Source organism: Rhinolophus sinicus, linkage group LG09 (genome assembly GCF_036562045.2).
Source record: "Rhinolophus sinicus isolate RSC01 linkage group LG09, ASM3656204v1, whole genome shotgun sequence".
NCBI classification, from domain to species: Eukaryota; Metazoa; Chordata; class Mammalia; order Chiroptera; family Rhinolophidae; genus Rhinolophus; species Rhinolophus sinicus.
In genome coordinates, this window is record NC_133758.1 from 53948867 (window position 1) to 53970512 (window position 21646).

General features: G+C 35.7%; 1 protein-coding gene across 5 annotated transcripts in view; it reads right to left on the reverse strand.

Moving 5' to 3' along the window:
- SPIRE1 (spire type actin nucleation factor 1) overlaps positions 1-21646 on the reverse strand; it is a 246510-nt gene that overhangs the window by 36481 nt on the left and 188383 nt on the right. For all 5 annotated transcript variants that reach the window (XM_074340400.1, XM_074340396.1, XM_074340397.1 and 2 more), the window contains exons 7-8: positions 10917-11003; positions 9617-9746 (exon numbers count right to left, since the gene is read on the reverse strand). In XM_074340400.1, the coding sequence (XP_074196501.1) occupies positions 9617-9746; positions 10917-11003 (217 nt within the window). The remainder of the gene's footprint in view (positions 1-9616; positions 9747-10916; positions 11004-21646) is intronic.

Sequence of the window (21646 nt, forward strand, 5' to 3'; positions counted from 1 at the left end):
CTCAAATCTGGATGGAAAGGCAATATAACAAATGAAAGAAATGCAGCAGTACAGAGCAGAGTACAGAACACAGAGTACTGAGAACAGAGCACAGAGTACAGAATATAGAGTACAGATTACAAAGTACAGATACAGAGTATATAGACTACAGAGTATAGAGTACAGAGCACAGAGCACATAGTACAGAGCACAGAGTATAGAGTACAGAGTATAGAGTACAGAGTATAGAGCAGAGTACAGAGCACAGATGACAGAGTATAGATTGCTAGTTACCTAACCTCGTTTCCTCATCTGTTAAATGTGCTAAAAACAGACATGGTCTTGTTGTGAAGATTAAATAAGTTAACAATTACAGATAAAATACTTAATACTGTGTGTAAAAAAGGCAGAGCACAATGAATGTTAGCAATAATTAATGCTGATCTGTATCTTTATTAGCAAGTTAACTAAGGCTCAGAATCATTTAGCCAGAGTCACACAGCTGTGGCAGAGCTGATACTTGAATCCTTATTAGTATTCATTCTAAAGGCCACTTTTATTTTGTTCTATAGCTTGTAATTTTCCAATGCAAGTGGAATTAATTTTCTTCAGTATTTCAAATGAAGTGTTAAACATGGACTAAGTTTAATAACTAACTACTAAATCAGAGTATTTAACAAAGAGAAAAAGCAGTCACTGCATAATTTAAGTTCTAAACCAGCACCATGAACTAATCTGTGAACATGGAACAGTCTGTGAAGCTCCTGTAGTTGGGGGTAAAGGGTACAATAGGCACTGAAGTGAAAAAGTCATGATCAATGCTCCTTTAGGAAGGGAAAACATTGTAACTGAAGTCATTATAAAGTATTCTATTAATAGTTTCCCCCCAACATATAATATTTATGTGCTTGAAGTATAAGAGGTAGATTTCCACTAATCACTCAGCATTTGTGTGTTCTAATACAGTGTCCCTTGACATCATTTAAAAGAATCATGTACATTATTTATTATAAATGACATATATCTAATTTAATATTTACAATTTCTGCTTATTTTTAGATATCAAGAAGGTCAGAGAACATGCCCTTGTGAACTAGAAGGGTTTGAGTGGGCAAGGAAGGAAGAAGGAAAGGAAAAAGGAAGGAAGTAGACATACCTGTCAATCATTAATCATTTTACATACAATTTCTAATAGAAACCTTGACAACACATGCATTAATTTTGTTATTACCTTTCCAAGTATTAAGTAGCTAGAACAAATGCATAACTGGGGGAGGAGGTATGCTGAAGGAGACAGAAGGGCAAAAGCAGTAAGTTATTACACAAATTATAAAGTTTAAAATCTTTAAGTAAATCTTTCATAAGGAGGTGTAGAGAGCAGTAGGCTGCCACAATTAGGAGAGTAATTTAAAAGTTTTCCAGAAAGCAAAGGAAAAAAATGATTGGGCTAATCGGTTAATTCATATTCAAGGAAAAAGGAAGTGTTTAAATATAGTCTTGAAGTATATTTTTAAAAATCTTATACCATAGTATATTTTATTTTACGCACTTGGTATAGAATTGTTCATGTCATAGTAGTCTTTCAAGAGAAAGCACAATGTTAAAATTATATACATCTCTCACCCCTCTTAGCTACCCTTATTCTAATCAAGGCTCCCAAATTGGAGGTATGGTGAGAAAAAGAATGTAGTCAGCTTCCCAAGTTTCATATTCCCAATCTGCCAGGTCAGAGCTTCCCTAAGGATGAAAACACTAGTAGTGCATAGAGGAACACTGCAACAGTTTTAATGGTTATATATTTATTTTACTGTTTCAGAAAAAAATAACTACTATATCATATACATAATTTTATGCATGTTTTTGCTTAAGACATTTTAAAAAGTAATTTATGGTAGATTTAAACAAATTAAATAGTACCGGTGGCAGGCACTTAAGTCTGGCAAAAGTCATGAGGGTGGTATCTGAAATGAAGTTTAGAAAACACTGTTAAGTGATAGTGGCTGCCATGAGTTTATTTCATTCTCAGTGCAGGGGATTTGAGAAATTACCAAATAGCTCTCTAATTGCCTAAACACTGTACTATGAGACTGATAACTGTATTTGAGCTGACTAACTGAAACTACTAAAATAAACACCTTGTACTAAATTCAAAGCTTTGCGATAAATGGAATTAATAAAAAATATACTACATAAGTCAGGTTTCTGAATAATCTCCACATATAAGACTAAATACTGTATGTGATTTTATCTCATATTACATATTGTAAAAGAACCAGTATGAACATATTTTTAAGAGATGTTTAAAAGTAGTTTGATTGACTTATTCTTTTCTGTTTAAATGTATGAATCCTCGTTATTAATTCAGTGTATTAGGTGAGAAAACCAAATACTTAGCTAAAGCTTTGTACTTCTGTATAAGTCAGAATTTCTTGAGAAAAAACTGGTAATATTGATAAGGAAGCAAAATATTTAAGATGATAGATATGGCTTTAGAAGTCACATACCTTAGATTCTGAACCTAAAATGTATAACCATGATATTAAATACTTTATGTAATAACTTTATATAATAACCAGCTGCTGCCTTATTTAGTGGGAGGAAATATAACTGGGATACCGATTATATATTTAATATTTGCATTGGAAAAATAAATTATACTTACTTTAATTAATGCTGAATGGATTGTTAGGATTTACCACTAAGAATTAATATTTCTAAGACATGCCTAAACTACAGGATATACTTTATTATGTCTTATTCTGCACTTAAGTTTAGAGGCATTATCTATACTAGATGTTTAAATATTTACTCCTTTGTTTGTTAATTTTTCAACTTTGAGAAGAAATGCATTCCAATCTTTGCATTTAGGTTAGAAGAATGAATCAATCTTTTCCATTTATAATTTGGGACATTTTAATTGATTAGTCAAAATGCAACAATGAAAATATAAAAGTAGCATGAGAAATCAAGAATGAAGCATGTGGCAATCATGAAGTATACTAAAGTATGAAATAAATTACAGCAAATGATAAGCAGTGAAAGCAAACAAAAATGTTTTGCTCCTCTTATATCAAGGAGATTAAGCACCAAGCACTTTCTTCCCAACACAGAACCCATCATATAAGCTATAAGAAGACAAAGTACACCTATGTCTCATGCATGTGGGCATGCATACTGTCTAGTGCAGCCACCTGTGCCTAACCTGTGTGAGCCAATAGTCAATGAGTTTGGGTAGCCAGCCGCTTTCATACAGTCCAACTGATGGAAACATCTTCAATGGATAGTTAGAAGAGTCTGTAATATATACTGCATATATACTGCCAACTTTTGGGGGGTTGCAGTAACATACATATTCCAAAACATTTCTGAGTTTATTTTTCAGACCAAATTTTTTTATGAGATTACTCTGGTTGATAAAATGAAAAACTTTTCAAATGAATAAAGAAAATAGAAAAAGCTCTTCAGTGGTCAGTCAAAAGTAGTAAGTGAAGATTATAAAATATTTATCTGAGTTTCTTGAAAGCACAAATATTAGTCATATCTGAGACCTACAAATATAAACAGAAATTTAAAAAACAGCTGGGAACTAGTTTAGCAGTTGAAAGGTACTCAGTAAATATTCATAGACAGAATATGATACCAGAACTCTCTGACTCTTTAAACATGAATTTGTACATAAAGCATGCCAACAATTCCATTGCAAGTAAAAAAAAATTCTGGAAGAAAATATTAGTCCCAACATTTTATCTTCAAAACAGCAGCTTCCAAAATTAAAAACTGTAACTTGCAAAATAATTTATTGGGATTAAGTTGGCTTGGAAAACTCGCTCATATATAGTTTAAAAACTCAATTTAAAAGGAGGGCTGACTTTACAGATCAAGTTTAGTCATTAATAGTTACTTGTTTCACTATTAACCCCTGTCTATTTAAAAGAAGGGGTCTCAACTTGTACTACAAACCTGGGGCACATATTTCACAACCAAAGCCATTACAATACTTTTCTGTTTTTATAGTCTTAATCAGCACTCAGATTCATTTGTGACTGGGCTCTATCTACAGGAAGCACAGAGAAAGAAAAGACAGCTCTTGCTCATCAACTGAGGAGTGGTGGTCCTCTGAAGGAGCTGACAGTTTTTAGTTTAGCTACTTAAGTGCTTTAGAGAATATGAAACGTCAAAACTGTTTCTTGACAGTATTTTCTGTTCTCTTAAGGCAAAGTTCTATTTTAGACTTCGACAGCATTGCTTTAGAAGAGTGGGTGAGTGGGAGTGACCACTAGGATTGACAGCCATATTCCATAACCATAGGTATACCATAATGGTTCTTCCACAATCCCTTGGTAGGCAACAGATTTACTACAGTTCTAATTTTTTTTTTAAGTACGTTGTTTTTCAAATAAGCAGAAAGTATTTTTTTACTGACCACAGCTTAGAATAAGCCTTTCATTTTTCTTTTCTGACATGTTTGAAGAAGCAGATGAATGAAATGTATTTCATGGAAACTACAAAACCCACGTCAGGTGTGAAAGTGCCTTTTTTTTTTTTTACCTGACAAGTCAAAACTGTAAGACATGCTAAAAGGCTGCATTGCTGAAAAAAGAAAACAAACAATAAAAAGAAAGCAATTCAGCTGTTACGAATAAACAGGGAGGATGAAAAAAAAAGGGGAGGTTCAAGAAAACCCGGAGGGGTGCATTTCAGACTTTTAAGGCACAAGACAGTGAATAAAAATCTGAAATATAACGAAACCATGAGTCTTAGTTTCAACTCTACTAAGACTTGAAATGGAATAACAATAAAAGAAAAAAAAGTTTTTAAAGAACATGTTAAAAATGAAAGTATGATAAAGATACAAACATTTTAAAGAATCATAGTACAGGATTTTTTACTTAAATACAAAATATATCAAAAGGAAAAAAGTAGCCGTGTTTAAAAACATGGTTTTAGGGAACATACAAAAATCTTTAAAATTTAAGCATAAATGTAGTCTTAAATAACTTGTTTCAGGATGAAAATTTGGCTCTCTGCATAAAGGTGAAACATTTTATTTATTAAAAAATCTCATTCAGGAGCTAGCAGCATCACAACACGCCAATAAACTGTCTATTGTAGGCAGTATAACCCAATAGTTGAAAAGAGGCTGTAGGAGCCAGAATGCCTAAGTTTGAATCTCAGCTCTGCCACTTACTAGCAATGTGATTCTGGGCAAGTTACTTAACCTCTCTGTGCTTCAGTTACTTCATCTGTAAAATGGTAATAATGGTACCGATCTCATGGGATTGTTACGAAGATTAAATGATTTCATACAAAAGCAGGTGCTCAGAATAATGCTTGGCACATAGTAAAAGTTCAATAAATATAATTTCTTAAGAATAAACTTATTTATTTCCTGTTGAGATCATTCGTTTTTTTAATTTTTATTATATAATAAAAAGTACTGAACTATATACTTTAAGTGGGTGAATTTTATTGTAGGTAAATTATATCTCAATAAAACTTTTTGAAAAGGTTATTACAAAGATTTGATGAATTTGGGTACTCATGACAGTGAGAATTATCTATTTCCACTACAGACCAAAACTCTTACCAGGACTGTCTATTCTATGACCTAAGCTTGGGAAGGACAGGTACCTTTGTGGTCAGAAGAGAATAGAACTTCAGGGCTAGTAGGGAGGGAAGTATAAGACATATCAGGCAGAATGTCTCCCCAGTTGATATTTTCCAGGTAGACTGCCTATAGAGTTCTAGCACCCAAATTTAATAGAATGTAAGTATCTTTCAATATGATTTTTGGCAGATGTTTTGAAAGGAACAATTTATATTTACAATCCAAAGTCTAAATATAGTATTTAAAAAAAATAATGTGAAGGAAAAGCATTGAGTTACACCCAAATACAACTTAGCAAGATGTCAGAATCATATGTAGATGTCTTTTATATCAACAAAAGGGATGTGAATCTTAAATGGGCAAATAAAGCAATGTTTGTTAACAATCATCCTTGTTGTTTGATGATCAGGAAATAATACTTTAGGTATTTCATCCTAATATATAAAAAAGAATGTAACTTTTAAATAAGCATTTTACTGGGTTTTGATTGTCTCATAGGAAAGTGGTTTAGGGATTTTATGTTGAGAGCAACCTTCCACACACCATTAAAAAAACTCTGCATTTCTAAACTCAAATACAATTGACTCTAGATTTCCCTAATTATATACAGAAAATAAAATACTACATATTCTCAAAGTACTCATCACTCTTCTCTAATATCTACTTTTTCTGTTCTTCTCTGATACATGAACGTATCTTTTGAAATAAGACTGACTACTGCACAAGAAAGAGATGTTACTGTTTCTTGGAAGATGGGGTTCAGATCTTCGTCAAGTTCCATATACCATAAAAAGGACAACAATCGAGCGCCACAGCTACTAAGAGGTTTAGGAAAAAAGATGCTTTTAAAGGAACAACTTATATTTAAAACCCAAAATCTCAATACAGTATGAAATGTTAGGAAAAAGAAAATATCAGATATGAACAAAGACTATGTACAAGAATAGTAATTTCAGACTTAATAGGAAAAAAATAGAAACAGTTTGCAAAAATAGTGAAATAGATTTTAAAGAACACCATTAGCCACGTGTAAGGATATCATGTCCTTATAAATAATGTTTTAAGTCATATTTAATGGCATAAGAAGATGTTTATGCCACATACAATGTCAAATGGAGAGAGCAGAATACTGTACATACAGTTTTTGTTTCCATTTCATAATGCACAAGTAGATTTACAATGAATGCCTCTGGCTGTTGAAATTATGGGTAATATTTCTTCTTTAAATATTTACACATTTTCCCCATTTCAACATTGGATTTCTACTTGCAATTACATGGAGGAGAAAGGTTTTAAAAATATTTAGGGAAACATTTCTTCAAGTTAATTCTGCCAAACTTATCCTAACCAAATTCCCCAAAGCAAAACTGTATAGTAAGAACCAATATACAAATGCAGAAATAATGAGCCCAAATCCTCTATTGTCCAATTAAAATTCAAGATCAGTTTGAATGCAGTATTCTAGAAGTGAGTCTCTCATAGAACGATCACTTTCTATAACAGGTCAATTTTGGTTGTTGTGAAACACAAAGTTGTAAAGATATAATCAACAAAAAAATTGATATTTAATTATTTTAAAGTAGGGCTCCTATTAGTTAGTATCTAATTTGTTTAAAATACAACAGAAGAATATGTTTGTGATGACCTTCCAGGCAATGTCAGAGGCAATGAAGGATTGCTAATCTTGCCTTAAACTCCCTCAAATGGTCTCACTTAATGCCCTTGGATTGGCTGCTAACACTCATGTATATCTCTTGCAACATGACCGTGCATGACACTCCAGAGTCACTCTTCTTTCTATAAGTATCTGTGGGCAGGGAAAATGCCTTACTCATCTCTGTACTCAACTAGCTGGTACAGTGTTTAATAGAAAATAAAGTTTCAAAAAACTAATGGAAAAACAAAGAAACTAGAAGTCAGATATTATCCAAATCACACAAGCACATTATGCCTGTTTTGTCCCTTTTTCTATTTTATTGGTACTTCCATTGAAGTTTATAATCCCTAAGCCTAATTACTCTTTACTCCTGTAAATCATGAAACTTACTTTCTCATGGCAATTTGTTTTACCTTATAGTTTTGTTGAATCTTTTGTATTACCCCCATTATTCCTTCTCAAGGTATAGGAATTTTTTAAAGAAAAATCTATCCTTAAACTACCATCCTATAATAGCATTTCCTTCTTTTCCCAACGTTACTCTCTCTCTCAAAAAAAATGTACATACATATGAGTACACTTTTTGAAATATGCATTTAAAAAAAAATATTTCAGGGGATTCACAGACCTTCCAGTCAAGGATTCCCAGGATAAGAACTCACTCTTGGTTCACATGGTTCATACGTTTCATCTCATTATTGTATAAATGTTCATATGGATTTGTCAGTTTGTATGCTTTATACATCATTTTTAAGAGACAGCACTTGCTGCCATAAAAATTAGACAGGGATAAATTGATATAACTTTTACTTTGTACCTTTGTAATTGCAAGATACATTCAAATATTTCAACACCTATGAGAGTATTTGTTACAGCCTTGTCCCTGTACTAGGGACTGAGGACACAATAATGAACAAGACAGATATGGTCCTGCCATCATGAAGGTCACAATAAAACAGAAGGGCCGACAGTCAAAGAATATCAATATGAAGTGATTGAAGAGTTCAGAGCTGGAAGCAGAGAGGGCAGCCAGAGCTGATACAATAAACTAGACAAGAGAAGCCTGGGTTAGGATAGTGGCTGTTGGGCCCAAACAGTGTAAGAATAGGAAGATCTGGAAGTAGTAGGTTGGTGCAAAAGTAACTGCGGTATTTGCAATTGTTTTTAACCTTTTAAACCACAGTTACTTTTGCACCAACCTATACAATCAACACAGCCTGGCTGTTAAGAGTCAAAGATCATGCTGAAGTCTCTGTCCTGAGCACCTGAGATGGGAAACAGGAGATGGTTTGGAGAGGAAGCAGATGAGTTCACTTGCGGATGTGTTGGGCTTGTCTTGCTTGTAGGATATGAAGAGGCCCTATCTAGATGACAGACGATGTATGAGTCTGAACTTTTAGAGAAATCTGTGCTGTAGATTGGGAACTGGAAGACAGCCAGAAACAAAAACCATGGAAAAGGTTGTGGTTGAATGGGGAAAAGTGAGCCCAAGACAGAAACTTGAAGAATCAAGAGGAGTGTGAGAGAGGTAGAAAAGGAGTTCAGAGGAGAAAACTAGAGGAGTGTATGTCACAGAACTGATTCCTTTCCTGTGCAGGTGCAACTATAATCTATTTTCCTAAAGGAAGTTTCTCTAAATTCTTTGGGCATTTTACAAATTGGAAGAGAGCTATATAAACAAAATGTTTACAAATGTTTTATAATATGGTCTGTCTATAAACCATAATCAATGTGTGCTTATAGTACAAATTAAAAAATATGAAATATAATAAATATAAAGGAAGTTTGGGAATAAGTTAAATGACAGCAGATAATAATTGATGTTTGATCACATAATGCCATGTTTATAAACCCACAATTAAGACAACAGAACCTTGAAGTAAAACTATATATCTATATTTCTAAACATAACTTGTCTTGCATATACAATTTATAAAGTATTTTGACCACAATCTTATTTAATTCTTACATAAAAGCCATAATGAAGGTTTAGAGAATTTTACCCCCCTTCTGCTGACACAGAAATCGACGATCAGAGAGGTAAAGACACTCTCCTAAAGCCACAGTCTAGAGACTGGCAGAGCTCTTTTCACTAAGCCATAATGCTCCTGTATAGTTCAGTATCATATAGGGAAAGAATTCCTATTCCATGAATTTCAAGTAAGAGTGTGATGTGTGTGGGAGAGGGAGGGGAGGGGGAGGAGGAGGGGGAGGGGGGGGGAGGGGGAGAAGAAACGCATAAGTAATGAGAACTCCATAGACTATCTTGACTTTGTACCATTATGCCATTATTTTTCACTGGGCTGGTTGTATAAAGACACTTTTTCAAGTGGAAGACTCTAGAACAGGAGTGTGGTAAGCAGCTGACTCACCTAATCTACTACGTCTAATTTCTTCTGGTGAGATGGGCCGCAGCTTTCTTTCTGCTTTGATTTCTTCTAATATTCGTTCATGGAGGCTCCGTGGCCGTGGTGGAGTAGGTTTCAGCTTTCTGGCTGAAGCCTTGAAAAACAACCATGGTTGGAGACTTTGATTAGTTGTCCTTAAATAATTTTCAGTAAAGTCCATTCATACAGTATAGTATTATGAAATTGTATTTTATTGACTGCAACATTGCTTAATAAAAGACTATTTCAAGTCATTATCAAGGTTCCTAAAGCAATAGGGAGACTATTGAATTTCACAGTAATTTAGTTACATGTGCTCAAATGATTTTAAGGAAACAGCTTTACTACAGTTATAATTACATTCCCTATTTGCAAGCATTATAGGCAATCAACTGAAATGCAAGCTATACTTTAATACTATTATTGCTTTTGAAACTAACATTTTTCAGTAAGTCATCACAACCTTCTTAGATTATTAGTATTATCTTCATTCTATAGTTGAAGAAATAAAGGCTCTGGGAGGCTGATTAACTTGCTCAGACACATGTGGCTGCTAAATTTTGGAGCTAGCGTACAAATCCAGGTTCATTTGACTCCATGCTTTCTGCTGTACCATGACCTGCCTACTTAAAATCATTTCCTAGTTGGCCTCTTCCCCTACTTTTAAAGAGATTTATAAAATGGATCATTAATTTTGCTTTAGATGTACACAAATTGGGACACATACATAGGTTTGAGAGACTCTGGTGAGCACTGCCTATTGAGCTAAGGGGAAAAGACGTGAAGGACAGAGGAAACATAAACTAATATTCATCTAGATTAGAATATTCTGATTCCATGGTCACTAGAAAGAACTCTGTTAACCTAAGAAGATAATTAATATAAAAGTAAACGTAAAGCAGGGTGCATTTACTGTAAAATAGTATCAAAATGACAATTTAATCAAGGAAGTTATTAGTACTATAAAGTAAATTGGAAGGGCAATCCATGCTAGGAACAATTTGGTATTATATTTAGCCATTATTCTAGGAGGTGTTTGTTCAGATTTTGTACCATAACCCAGGTTGTTTTAAGTTAAAACATCCTAAGACAGCCTTGTATTGAATAAATTTTAAGTATTTTTCTGTGACTTAAGTATAATTTACAGTTGGGCTTCATCATTCTGAGAATAAAAGCTCAATGTAAAAACTAACCACTTTAAAAGGTGAGTTCTAGAGACTACACCCTGGAAAAGAATAATTCAGTCTGTGAACTCCAATCAAGAGAACTATGTCAAATTACATACTGGATTTAAAGGAGGTCTTGATCTGATGAAGTCGAGGATGATTTCATGAGCACTTTTTTTTAACCTAGGAGGAATGTCACCATTTACCTGAAAAGAAAAGAAAAGAAAATTAATTTGACTATAGGATTATCATTATAAGTTTCTGGGTACAGCTGTTATCTCAACATATGCCACAAAATTACTGAAGTAATTTGTACTGTAGTAATGTAATCTGGCTCTACTAAGGACACATTTCAAATTATTAAAATGGAGACTAAATGGCTGTCTGGTTTAGAGAAAAAATAACTATTGTAGAATTGAAGAAAATCCAGGTTCACTTTGGTTCCACCATTTTGGGAAATTATATGTAAGATACATACCTTCGAACAAAAGTTTTTAAATTATAAATGTAAATGGAATAAATGATAGTATGCTTATTAATTATTTTATAACTTAAAAACCCTTTTACCTCTTACTTTTGTCCTTGTACAAAACCTAGGTAATAGGAATGACTAGTGACGTGATTCACATTCTGTAGATAGAACTCAGAGCAAAGAGAGTATCTACTACATTCGCAGAACTAGTAAGTTGAAGAGTTTTTGTAGAACCCAGGTCTGTCTCTGACTTCTGCACTTATGTCCTATTTTTTTAAGGCAATGTGTAACCAAAAAACATTTTTTAAAAGAAATTTAAGAAAACCCAGAAACCCACACACAAAAATAACTAAACTCACATTCTCACCACTCAGAAGGCACAAATGTGACCATTTTGTCATATTTATTTCCCAGTCTCATAAAAAACAAACAAAAAACAAAACAAAAACCCAAAAAAACTCTGTAACACTTTTTCCTCTACTTTGGTGACCTAGTTTTTGACTACCTCACCATATTCTAATAATTTTATAATATATATTTTATTGGAGAAAAGATATAATTTGGTGATTTCTCTACCACCAATGGTTGATTTTTTTATTTTGAAAGGTTAGATGTGATTCTTTATGCTTCACAATTTGTTACTGGAAATGTCATGTAAAATTTTAGAATTATAAAATTTGACAAAATATTTTTGAAGTTTTTTCTTATCTGAATTATAAGATTTCCTGTATACTTGCCAATCTTACATACTATTTTAATTTCCAGTCAGTAACCAGTTGGGCATTAATTATGAGGTTTTCATTTTTGTCAATGTCACTATTTTGTGTCAACCAAGAAATAAAGTTAAAAAAAAAAAAAAGGAACCTGAACTGTGCACCCAGTCCCCTCCCCAAGTGAGATAACCCTATCCGAGTTCAGGGTGTTTGACAAAGCTTGCTGGGGCTTACACAACATCCACTCCCCTCTTCTTTCCTGTGCCCCATCTCCCAGCCCACAATGAGGCAGGATGGCCCTCTGGCAAGATTTAAGAGTAAAAGCTACTCAAGCCCAGCTAAGCTTGTGATTGCTAGTACTTGGTTTAAGGAGGGCATGAAACCAGCAGCAGAGCTGGAGGCCTATGTGGCGACACCCCTGCCTGTGGATTTCATGTTACAGTAGATATTTTTTAAAATTCTTATTGCAGATTTCTGGTCAAGATGGCAGAGTAAGTAGGCAAACACTGTACTTGCCTTCTATCAGGACCACATCAAAATTACAACTAAACTACAGAACAAGCATCATTGAAAATGGCCTCATGTCTTGCTGAAATGAGGTCCTACAACTAAGGACATACAGAAGAAGCCACCTCGCAACTGGTAGGAGGGGTGGAAATGTGGAATGGGCTGATCCTACATCCATCCATGTGTGACCGTTAAAAATCAGGAGGGATATCTCATCTGTGAAGAGGTTCCAGCCCAAAATCAGAATTCCCAGTGCCACTGCCAGGGAGAGAAGTCGCCATAACTTCTGGCTGTGAAAACCAGCAGAGACTGTGGCTGGTGGCTACAGTCCCAGGCAATCCTCTTAAAGTGCCTGTGCACAGACTCACTGATGGACTCACTCGCTCTAAGCTACAGGGCTGGGGCAGCAGCTTGACAGGTGCCATGGACATACAGGAAGGAACTGAGTTGTATGGCTGCAGAACAAGGGCTAGAGGGGTAGCTTTCTTTCATACAGAAGTGCTGGTAGAATCCATTGTTTCTTTGTTGAGCCCAACCTCCTACCGGTATGCAGACACAGGTAGCTGCCTTATCTGAGTTTCCATCAACCTGGCTAACACCATTCACACCACCCTGGTGATTCCCTGGAATGCCACCCCACCCAACATGTGGTCCCATCCAAGCCACTTCTAGTGACTTTTCCATACAAACACCCTATCTTGGGTCCTGCTGCAGACTTTCCTAAAATCTCTCAAAGGTTCACAAAACCCGAAGAAACAGCATCTGGCTTTGGTGTGTCCTGAACCTCTTGCTGAGTAGCCCCTAGCCTGACAATAGCAGCAGCTAGCCTCAGTGCATGGCTTGCCCTCTCGAGGCACCTCCAGGCCCAGTGCGGGTGGCATCCATCTGCAGATTACTTCGTGGCTCACGCCAGGTGGCCGTGGGCAAGGTACATGCAGTGGCTGACCTTGGACTATTGAGGGGCCCCTCCCAGGAGGCCCCCAGAATGGCACAGTCGGTGGCCAGCTTCAGACTAAGCCGAAGCATCACCTGGCCACCTCTAAGGACAACACAACCAAAGGGCAGAATGGGCAGGCACCAGAGCCCTGCTAAAGCGAATCCTGTTCCATAGGGTCAGCCTCACAACAACTCCACAGTAGTCACAGACAGCCCTCACAACCAATGAGCCCAAGGGTTAATCCCTCCCACTGCTGTGTAAATAGCAACCAAGGCTCAACTAAAACAGGAGGGCATACACAACCCCCATAAGGGACACACCTGGAGCACCTCCCTCAAGTGAACTGGGAGACTCTGCTACTGGGCCCAACAGGATAACTACTACATTTGGACACTCCACTAAGTCTGGGAGACATACCAGCCCTACCTAATGCTAGAGATAATTACAGGAAGGCAGACAAAATAGGGAGACAAAGAAGCATGTCCCAAACCAAAGAACAGAACAAGGCTCCAGAAAAAGATCTAAACAAAATGGAGACAAGCAATCTACCAGATGTAGAACTCAAAACACTCGTTATAAGGATGCTCTATTATCTCAGGGAGAACTTCAACAAAGAGATAGGAAACATAAAAATGGAGATAGAAAACATTTAAAAAAAACAGTCAGAAATAAAGACTGAAATAGGTGAAATGAAGAATACATGAGAGGAAATCAACAGATTAGATGAAGCAGAGGATTGAATCAGCGATTTAGAAGATAAGATAGCAGAAAACACCCCATTGGAATAGGAAAAAGAAAAAAGCATCCCCCCCCCAAAAAAAAAAAAATGAGGACAGTTAAAGAGGCCTCTGGGACAACATCGAGCATACTAACACATTTGCATCATACGGGAACCGGAATGAGAAGAGAGAAAAAGCAAAGAATTGAAAACTTATTTGAAGAAATAATGACTGAAAACTTCCCTAACTTGGTAAAGGAAATAGATATACAAGCCCAGAAAGTGGAGACAGTCCCAAACAAGATGAACCCAAAGAGACCCACCCCAAGACACATCATAATTTAAACGTCACAGGTTAAAAACAAAGAGACAGATGTCAGAAACATTGTGGCATGGGTAATGCTCCTGAAAAATCTCTCCTGGAGATTACAACAAATTGAACAGCCATAATTCAACAAAAGATTCCCTAAGCAACGCACAAATATGTTTGAGAAAGCCACACATTGAAACATCTGAAAGTAGGCAAATCAGGGTGAACAGGGGAGGAGGGAAGGTGGGGAAGGGAAGAGACGGGGTCCGCAGCCTGGAGCTCACTGCAGTCCTGGGAGAAGTGAGGATTGAGACTGAAGGTGTATTTTCTGTGGCACCAGCAATTCAGGGATCAGCATATAACATAGCTGAACCCAGAGATCAGAGCCGAGACCTTGGGGCAAAGACCAAATACAAAAGTGTGAGAACTGTGATTTAAGCCCTCAAGCCAGGCAAAAAAAACAAAGCCATGGAGCATGGCTGCCTCCCCCTATGCTCACAGTGACACCAGAAGGCCCCAGAAAAGAAAAAAGAAAATCTAGCAGCAGTGTTGGATTAAAAAGCAGAATATCTATAGCACTGAGAACTGGAGAAACAGTCCTGAGAAGTGGAGGCATGATGTGGCTAATGCCAGTGATGGGGGAAGGAATTATATGTGCAAGACAGCGGTGGTCCCCCAGTCGCTATTCCTTGGAGAGCAGAGACCCAAAAACACCTGCCAGCTGATCACAATGGGGGTACCCAAAGCTGCTGAGACCCACAGCTCTGCATTTAGCTGCAGGGGCAGCACTGAGATTTCAGAGGCTTAGAACTTTATCGCCCACCACATCCTTCCATGAGGGTGGTGCCCTGACAGCGAGGCAACCTGGTCACAGAGGAGAAACACATCTCCCCAGGAAGTATCCCACCATGTGAGAAGCTGGAACAGTGCACGAGAGAAAATAAAATGCTCCAGCACTACCTATTGGAAAGCAAAAGAAAGACCTCTTCATATCAAATTGCTTCAGAATCTACTCCTGTAGATGCCCAAGAGAATAATTCATTAACTGCCATGAATAACAAAGGTAACAAGGCAGTTCAGAAAGAAAATGAAAACTCTCCAGAAAATGAACTTAAAGGCATGGAAACATGTGATTTAAATGACAGAGAATTCAAGATTGCAGTTCTGAAAAAACTCAATGAGGTGCAAGACTACTCACATAGAGGCTTTAAGGAACTCAGGGAAAAAAAAATTAAGGAACAGAATGGATGTTTCACCAGAGAGACTGAAATTTTAAAAAACAAAGAAATTCTGGAGGTGAAGAACTCAATAAATGAGATGAAATAGCCAGCTTAGGAAATAGAGCTGGCCAGATAGAGGAAAGAATTAGTGATATCGAAGATAGAAATCTGGAAATGATGCAGATGAAAGAAGAGAGAGCCTTTAGAGTTAAAAGAAATGAACGAACTCCACAAGAACTATGTGACTCATCAGAAAGAGCAAGATATGAATATTGGGTATACCAGAAGGAGAAGAGAGGGAGAAGAGCACAGAGAGTCTATTCAAACAAATAGTTGACAAGAACTTCCCAAAACTATGTTAAGAACTGGATCCAAGAATCAAAAAAGCAAACAGAACACCTAATTACGTTCTTCCTAATAGGCCTTCTCCAAGGCACATTATACTGGAGCTGTCAAAAATTAATGACAGTGAAAGAATTCTCAAAGCAACCAGGGAAAAGAAGGTTGTAACCTCCAAAAATAAACCCATTAAATTACCATCAGACTTTTCAGCAGAATCTCCATAAGCCAAGAGGGAGCTGAATCAAATATTCAAACTACTGAAAGAAAGAAATTACCAACCAAGAATAATATATCTAGCAAAGTTATCCTTTACATATAAAGGAGAAATAAAGACCTTTCGGGATGTACAGAAGCTGAGGGAATTTTCCACTACAAGGCCTGCATTATAGGAAATAGTGAGGGAGGCTACTCGACCTGAAACAAAAAGACAGAAGGATAGAAAACCATGAACAAATCACTAACAGACAAACAGAAGCAAAAACTGGCAACTCCTACACAAAATAGGGCACTATACACTTAAACATAACATAAAGGGTAAAGAAAATAAAAACATAAAAAAGAGAAATGAAGAAAATTTACTACTGCAACTCAGAAATTAACTCACAGCATAAATAGGGATAATTCGTGACAACGAAAACATAAAAGGGGAGGAAATAAAGGTCCGAATTTGCAAAGGGGGATGGAGATAAGAAGCATGCTGTATAAAAAGGACTACCTTATATGTGAAACTTTCTTTTATATAAACTTAATGGTAACAACAACAACAACAACAACAACAACAAAAGCCCAAACAGAGACAAATAACATAAAAAAGAAAAAAGAAAGAAAACAGAGGAAAAATCATACAATGACACCAAAATAACTAACAGACAGAAACAAAAAGGAAAAGAAACAATAGAGACACAGAGCTACCAGAAAACAAAAGATACCATGGCTATAGGAAAGCCTCATATACCAATTATTACCCTAATGTAAATGGACTGAATTCACCAATACAAAGGCACGGAGTATAGATTGGATTAAAAAACAAAACCCAACCATTGTGCTGCTTCCAAGACACATATCTCTGCTACAAGAACAAATATAGACTCAAAGTGAAAGGGTGGAAAATGATAATCCAAGCAAATGGCATCCACAGAAAATCAGGTTTAATCATACTTATATCTGACAAAACAGACTTTAAGATATAAAAAGTAACGAGAGACAAAGATGGACATTTCATAATGACAAAGGGGACAATACAACAAGGAAACATAACACTTATCAATATATATGCTCCCAATCAGGGATCACCAAAATATATAAAGCAACTACTAATGGAACTAAAGAGAGAAACTGACAAAAATCACAATTATACTAGGGGACCTAAATACACCACTGACAGCTAATAGATCACCTGAACAGAAAATTAATAGAACTGAAAGCCTTAAATGATACATTAGACCAAATGGACATAATCGACATTTACAAAGCATTTCATCCTAGAACACCAAACTATACATTCTTTTCTAGTGCACATGGAACACTCCCAATGATAGACCATATGTTGGGACAACAAACCAGCTTCAGGAAATTTAAGATTGAAATCATACCAATCATATTCTCAGACCACAAGGCTTTGAAATTGGAGATCAACTAGAAAAAGAAAGTGGGAAAAAATACACATGGGTGGAGATTAAACAACGTTATTAAAGAACAACTGAGTCAAAGAAGAAATAAAATGAAAGATCAAAAGATACATAAAAGTAAATGAGAATGAAAATACATCCTATCAAAATTATTGGGATGCAGTGAAAGCAATACTAAGAGGGAAATTTATACCATTACAAGCCTATCTCAAGAAACAAGAAAAATCCCAAACAATCTACCTAACTTTACATGTTAAAGAACTAGAAAAAGAAGAACAAATGAAACCCAAAGTCAGCAGCAGGAAATAAAAATTAGAGCAGAATTAAGGGAAATAGAGAAAAGACAGCAGAAAAAAATTAAACAAAAATTTGATTCTTTGGAAAGATTAATACAAATGACAGCCCCTTGGCTAGATTCACTAAAGAAAAAAGAGAAAACACCCAAACAAAATCAGGAATGAAAGAGGAGAAGTTATGACAGATACCACAGAAATACAGAGGATGATACAAGAATACTGTGAAAGACCATATGTCACCGAATTCAATAACCTACAAGAAATGGACAAGTTCTTAGAAATATAATCTTAATAGAATAAATCAAGAAGTACTAGAATATCTAAATAGACTGATCAACCATAAGGAAATTGAAACAATCATTCAAAACCACCCTAAAAGGACCAGATGGCTTCACTAGTGAATCCTACCAAACCCTCAAAGGTGATGTGGTAATACATGTCCTCCTCAAACTCTTCCAAAAAGTTGAAGAACAGACAATACTTCCTAACTCATTTTATGAGGCTAAAATTACTCTGATACCAAAACCTGATAAGGATAACACACAAAAAAAGAAAACTACACACCAATATCTCCGATGAATACAGGTGCAAAAATCCTAAACAAAATACTAGCAAGTTGAATACAACAATAAATTTAAAAAATTATACATCACAATCAAGAGGGGTTCATTCCAGGGACACAAGGATGGTTCAACATATGCAATTGATCAACGTGATAACCACATAAACAAAACAAAACACAAAACTCACATGATTATATCAATAGATGCAGAAAAAGCATTTGACAAGATAAAACATCCATTCACGATTAAAACACTTAATAAAATGGGTACAGGAGGAAAGTACCTCAACATACTAAAGGCCATATACGACAAACTCTCAGCTAATATCGCATTTAATGATGAAAAACTGAAAACTTTTCCTCTAAATCAGGAACAAGACAGGAATGCCCCTGTCAGCACTGTTATTCAATATAGTATTGGATATAGTATTGGAAGTCTGAGGTAGAGAAATCAGACAAGAAAAAGAAATAAAAGGCATCCAAACTGGGAGTAAAGAAGTTAAACTGTCACATTTGAAGACATGATTCTTCATATATGAATCCTAAAGACTCCATACCAAAAAAAAAAACAAAACAAAATTTAAAAAAACAACAACAGCAAAAAAAAAAACCTATTAGAAACAATAAACAAATACAGTACTGTTGCAGGATACAAAATCAATGTACAAAAATCCTTGCACTGCTATATACTAACAATGAAATCTCAGACAAAGAAATGAAAAAACATTCCTTTTGCAATTGAAACAAAAAACCCAAAATACCTAGGAGTAAACTTAACAAAGGTGGGAAGGACCTATACACCGAAAATGCAAGACATTTTTAAAAGAAACTTAGGTAGACATGAAGAAATGGAAAAATATTCCATGTTTATAGATTGGAAGAATCAACATAGTTAAAATAGTTATATTACCCAAAGCAATATGCAGATTTAATGCAATCCTCATTAAAATCCCAACAGCATTTTTAAAGGAAATACAACAAATAATCATTAGATTTGTATGGAATCATAAAAGACCCTGAATAGCCAAGGCAATCTTACGGAAACAGCGCAAGAGTGGAGGTATCACACTCTCTGACTTCAATTTGTACTACAAAGTGACAATAATCAAAACAGCAGGGTATTGGCAGAAAAACAGACATACAGACCACTCCAGTAGAACTGAAAACCCAGAAATAAACCCATATATATATATGGGCAGATAATTTTCCACACAGAAGTCAAAAACATACAATGGAGGAAAGAAAGCCTCTTCAATAAATGGTGTTGTGAAAATTCGAAAGCCATATGCAAATGAATGAAACTAGATTGCTATTTGTCATCATATACAAAAATTAACTCAAAATTGGTCAGACATAAAAATAAGACCTGAAATTAAAATGCATAAAAGAAAACAGAGGTAATAAACTTATGGATCTTGGTCTTAGAGAGGATTTTGTGAATTTGACCTCAAAGAAAGGGAATAAAAGCAAAAATAAATGAAAGTGACTATACTAAACTAAAAAGATTCTGCACAGCAAAAGAAACCATCAAGAAAACAAACAGGCAACCAACTGAATGGGAGAAGAAATTAAAAAACAACACGTCCGTAAGGGGCTAATACCCAAAATATATAAAAAACTCATACAACTCAGTAACAACAACAACAAAAATGCCCCCACAACTGATCCAATTAAAAAATGGGCACAGGACCTGAACAGACACTTCTCCCAAGAAGACATACAAATGGCCAACAGATATATGAAAAGATGCTTAACTTCGTTAACAATTAGGGAAATGGAAATAAAAAAATCACAATGAGGTATCATCTGTTAGAATAACTACCATGAACAAGACAAGTAATAACAAGTGTTGAAGAGGCTGTGCAGAAAAAGGAACCTTCATACAATGCTGGTGGGAATATAAATTGGTACAGCATTATGGAAAACAGTATCGAGGTTCCTTAAAAGCTTAAGAATAGAATTACCACACAACCCAGCAATCCCTCTTTTGGGTAACTATCCAAAATATCAGAAAACATTTATCTGTAAAGATATGTACCCCTATGTTCATTGCAGCATTATTCACAATGGCCAAGACATGGAAACCACCAAAGTGTCCTTTGATAGATGACTGGATAAAGAAGATGTGGTACATATACACAATGGAATATGACTCAGCCATAAGAAAAGATGAAATATTGCCATTTGCAACAAATGTGGATGCATCTTGAGATTATCATGCTAAGCAAAATGAGTCAGAAAAAAACCAAGAATTATTTGACTTCACTCATATGTGGGATATAAAACTGAGAGCAACAAAGGAACAAGACAAACAAAGAAACAAAAACTCATACAGGGAACATTTTGATGCCTACCAGATGGGAGCGGTTTGGGGGTGAATGAAAAAGGTGAAGGGATTAAGAAGTACAAATTGGTAGTTACAAAATAGTCATGCGGTTGTAAAGTAAAGCATATAGAACACAGCCAATAATATGGCAATAAGTATGTATATTGCCAGATGGGTACTAGACTAGCCAGGTGGATCACTTCTTAAATTATATAAATGAAAACATAACACATTAATATATATGCTGAAATTAATACAAAATAATATTGAATGTCAAAATAAAGAAATAAAGTGTTAAAAAATATACATTTCTGAAACATGGCGGAATAGGTAAACACTATGTTTGCTGCCTCCCAGGATCACATTAAAATTACAACTAAATTATAGAACAATCAACCTCGAGAATCATTTAAAGAGTAGCTAAACAGAATCTCTATAATTAATGATATAAAGAAAAGGCCAAATAGATACTGGTAGGAGGGGCAGAGACACAAAACAGGCTGACCCCAAACCCACAAGTAATGGTTGAGCATTGGGAGAGACACTTCAGCAATGGAGGGTCACCCTGAAGAGTGAGGGGTCCAGGCACCACATTGGGGGCTCCAGCCCAGGGGTCCTTTGTTGGAAAGAGAAGCCCCCATAACATCTGGCAGTGAAAATCCGCAAGGATTCCATCTGTCCATCCTGGTGTGATGGTAGGTGGCTGGAAACCCAAACATCCTTTTAAAGGGCCTGCACAAGGACTCACTCACTTGTTAGCACTCCCTGAGCTGTGGCAGATGGGTAGCAACTCAAGAGTCACCAGAGACGTACAGGGA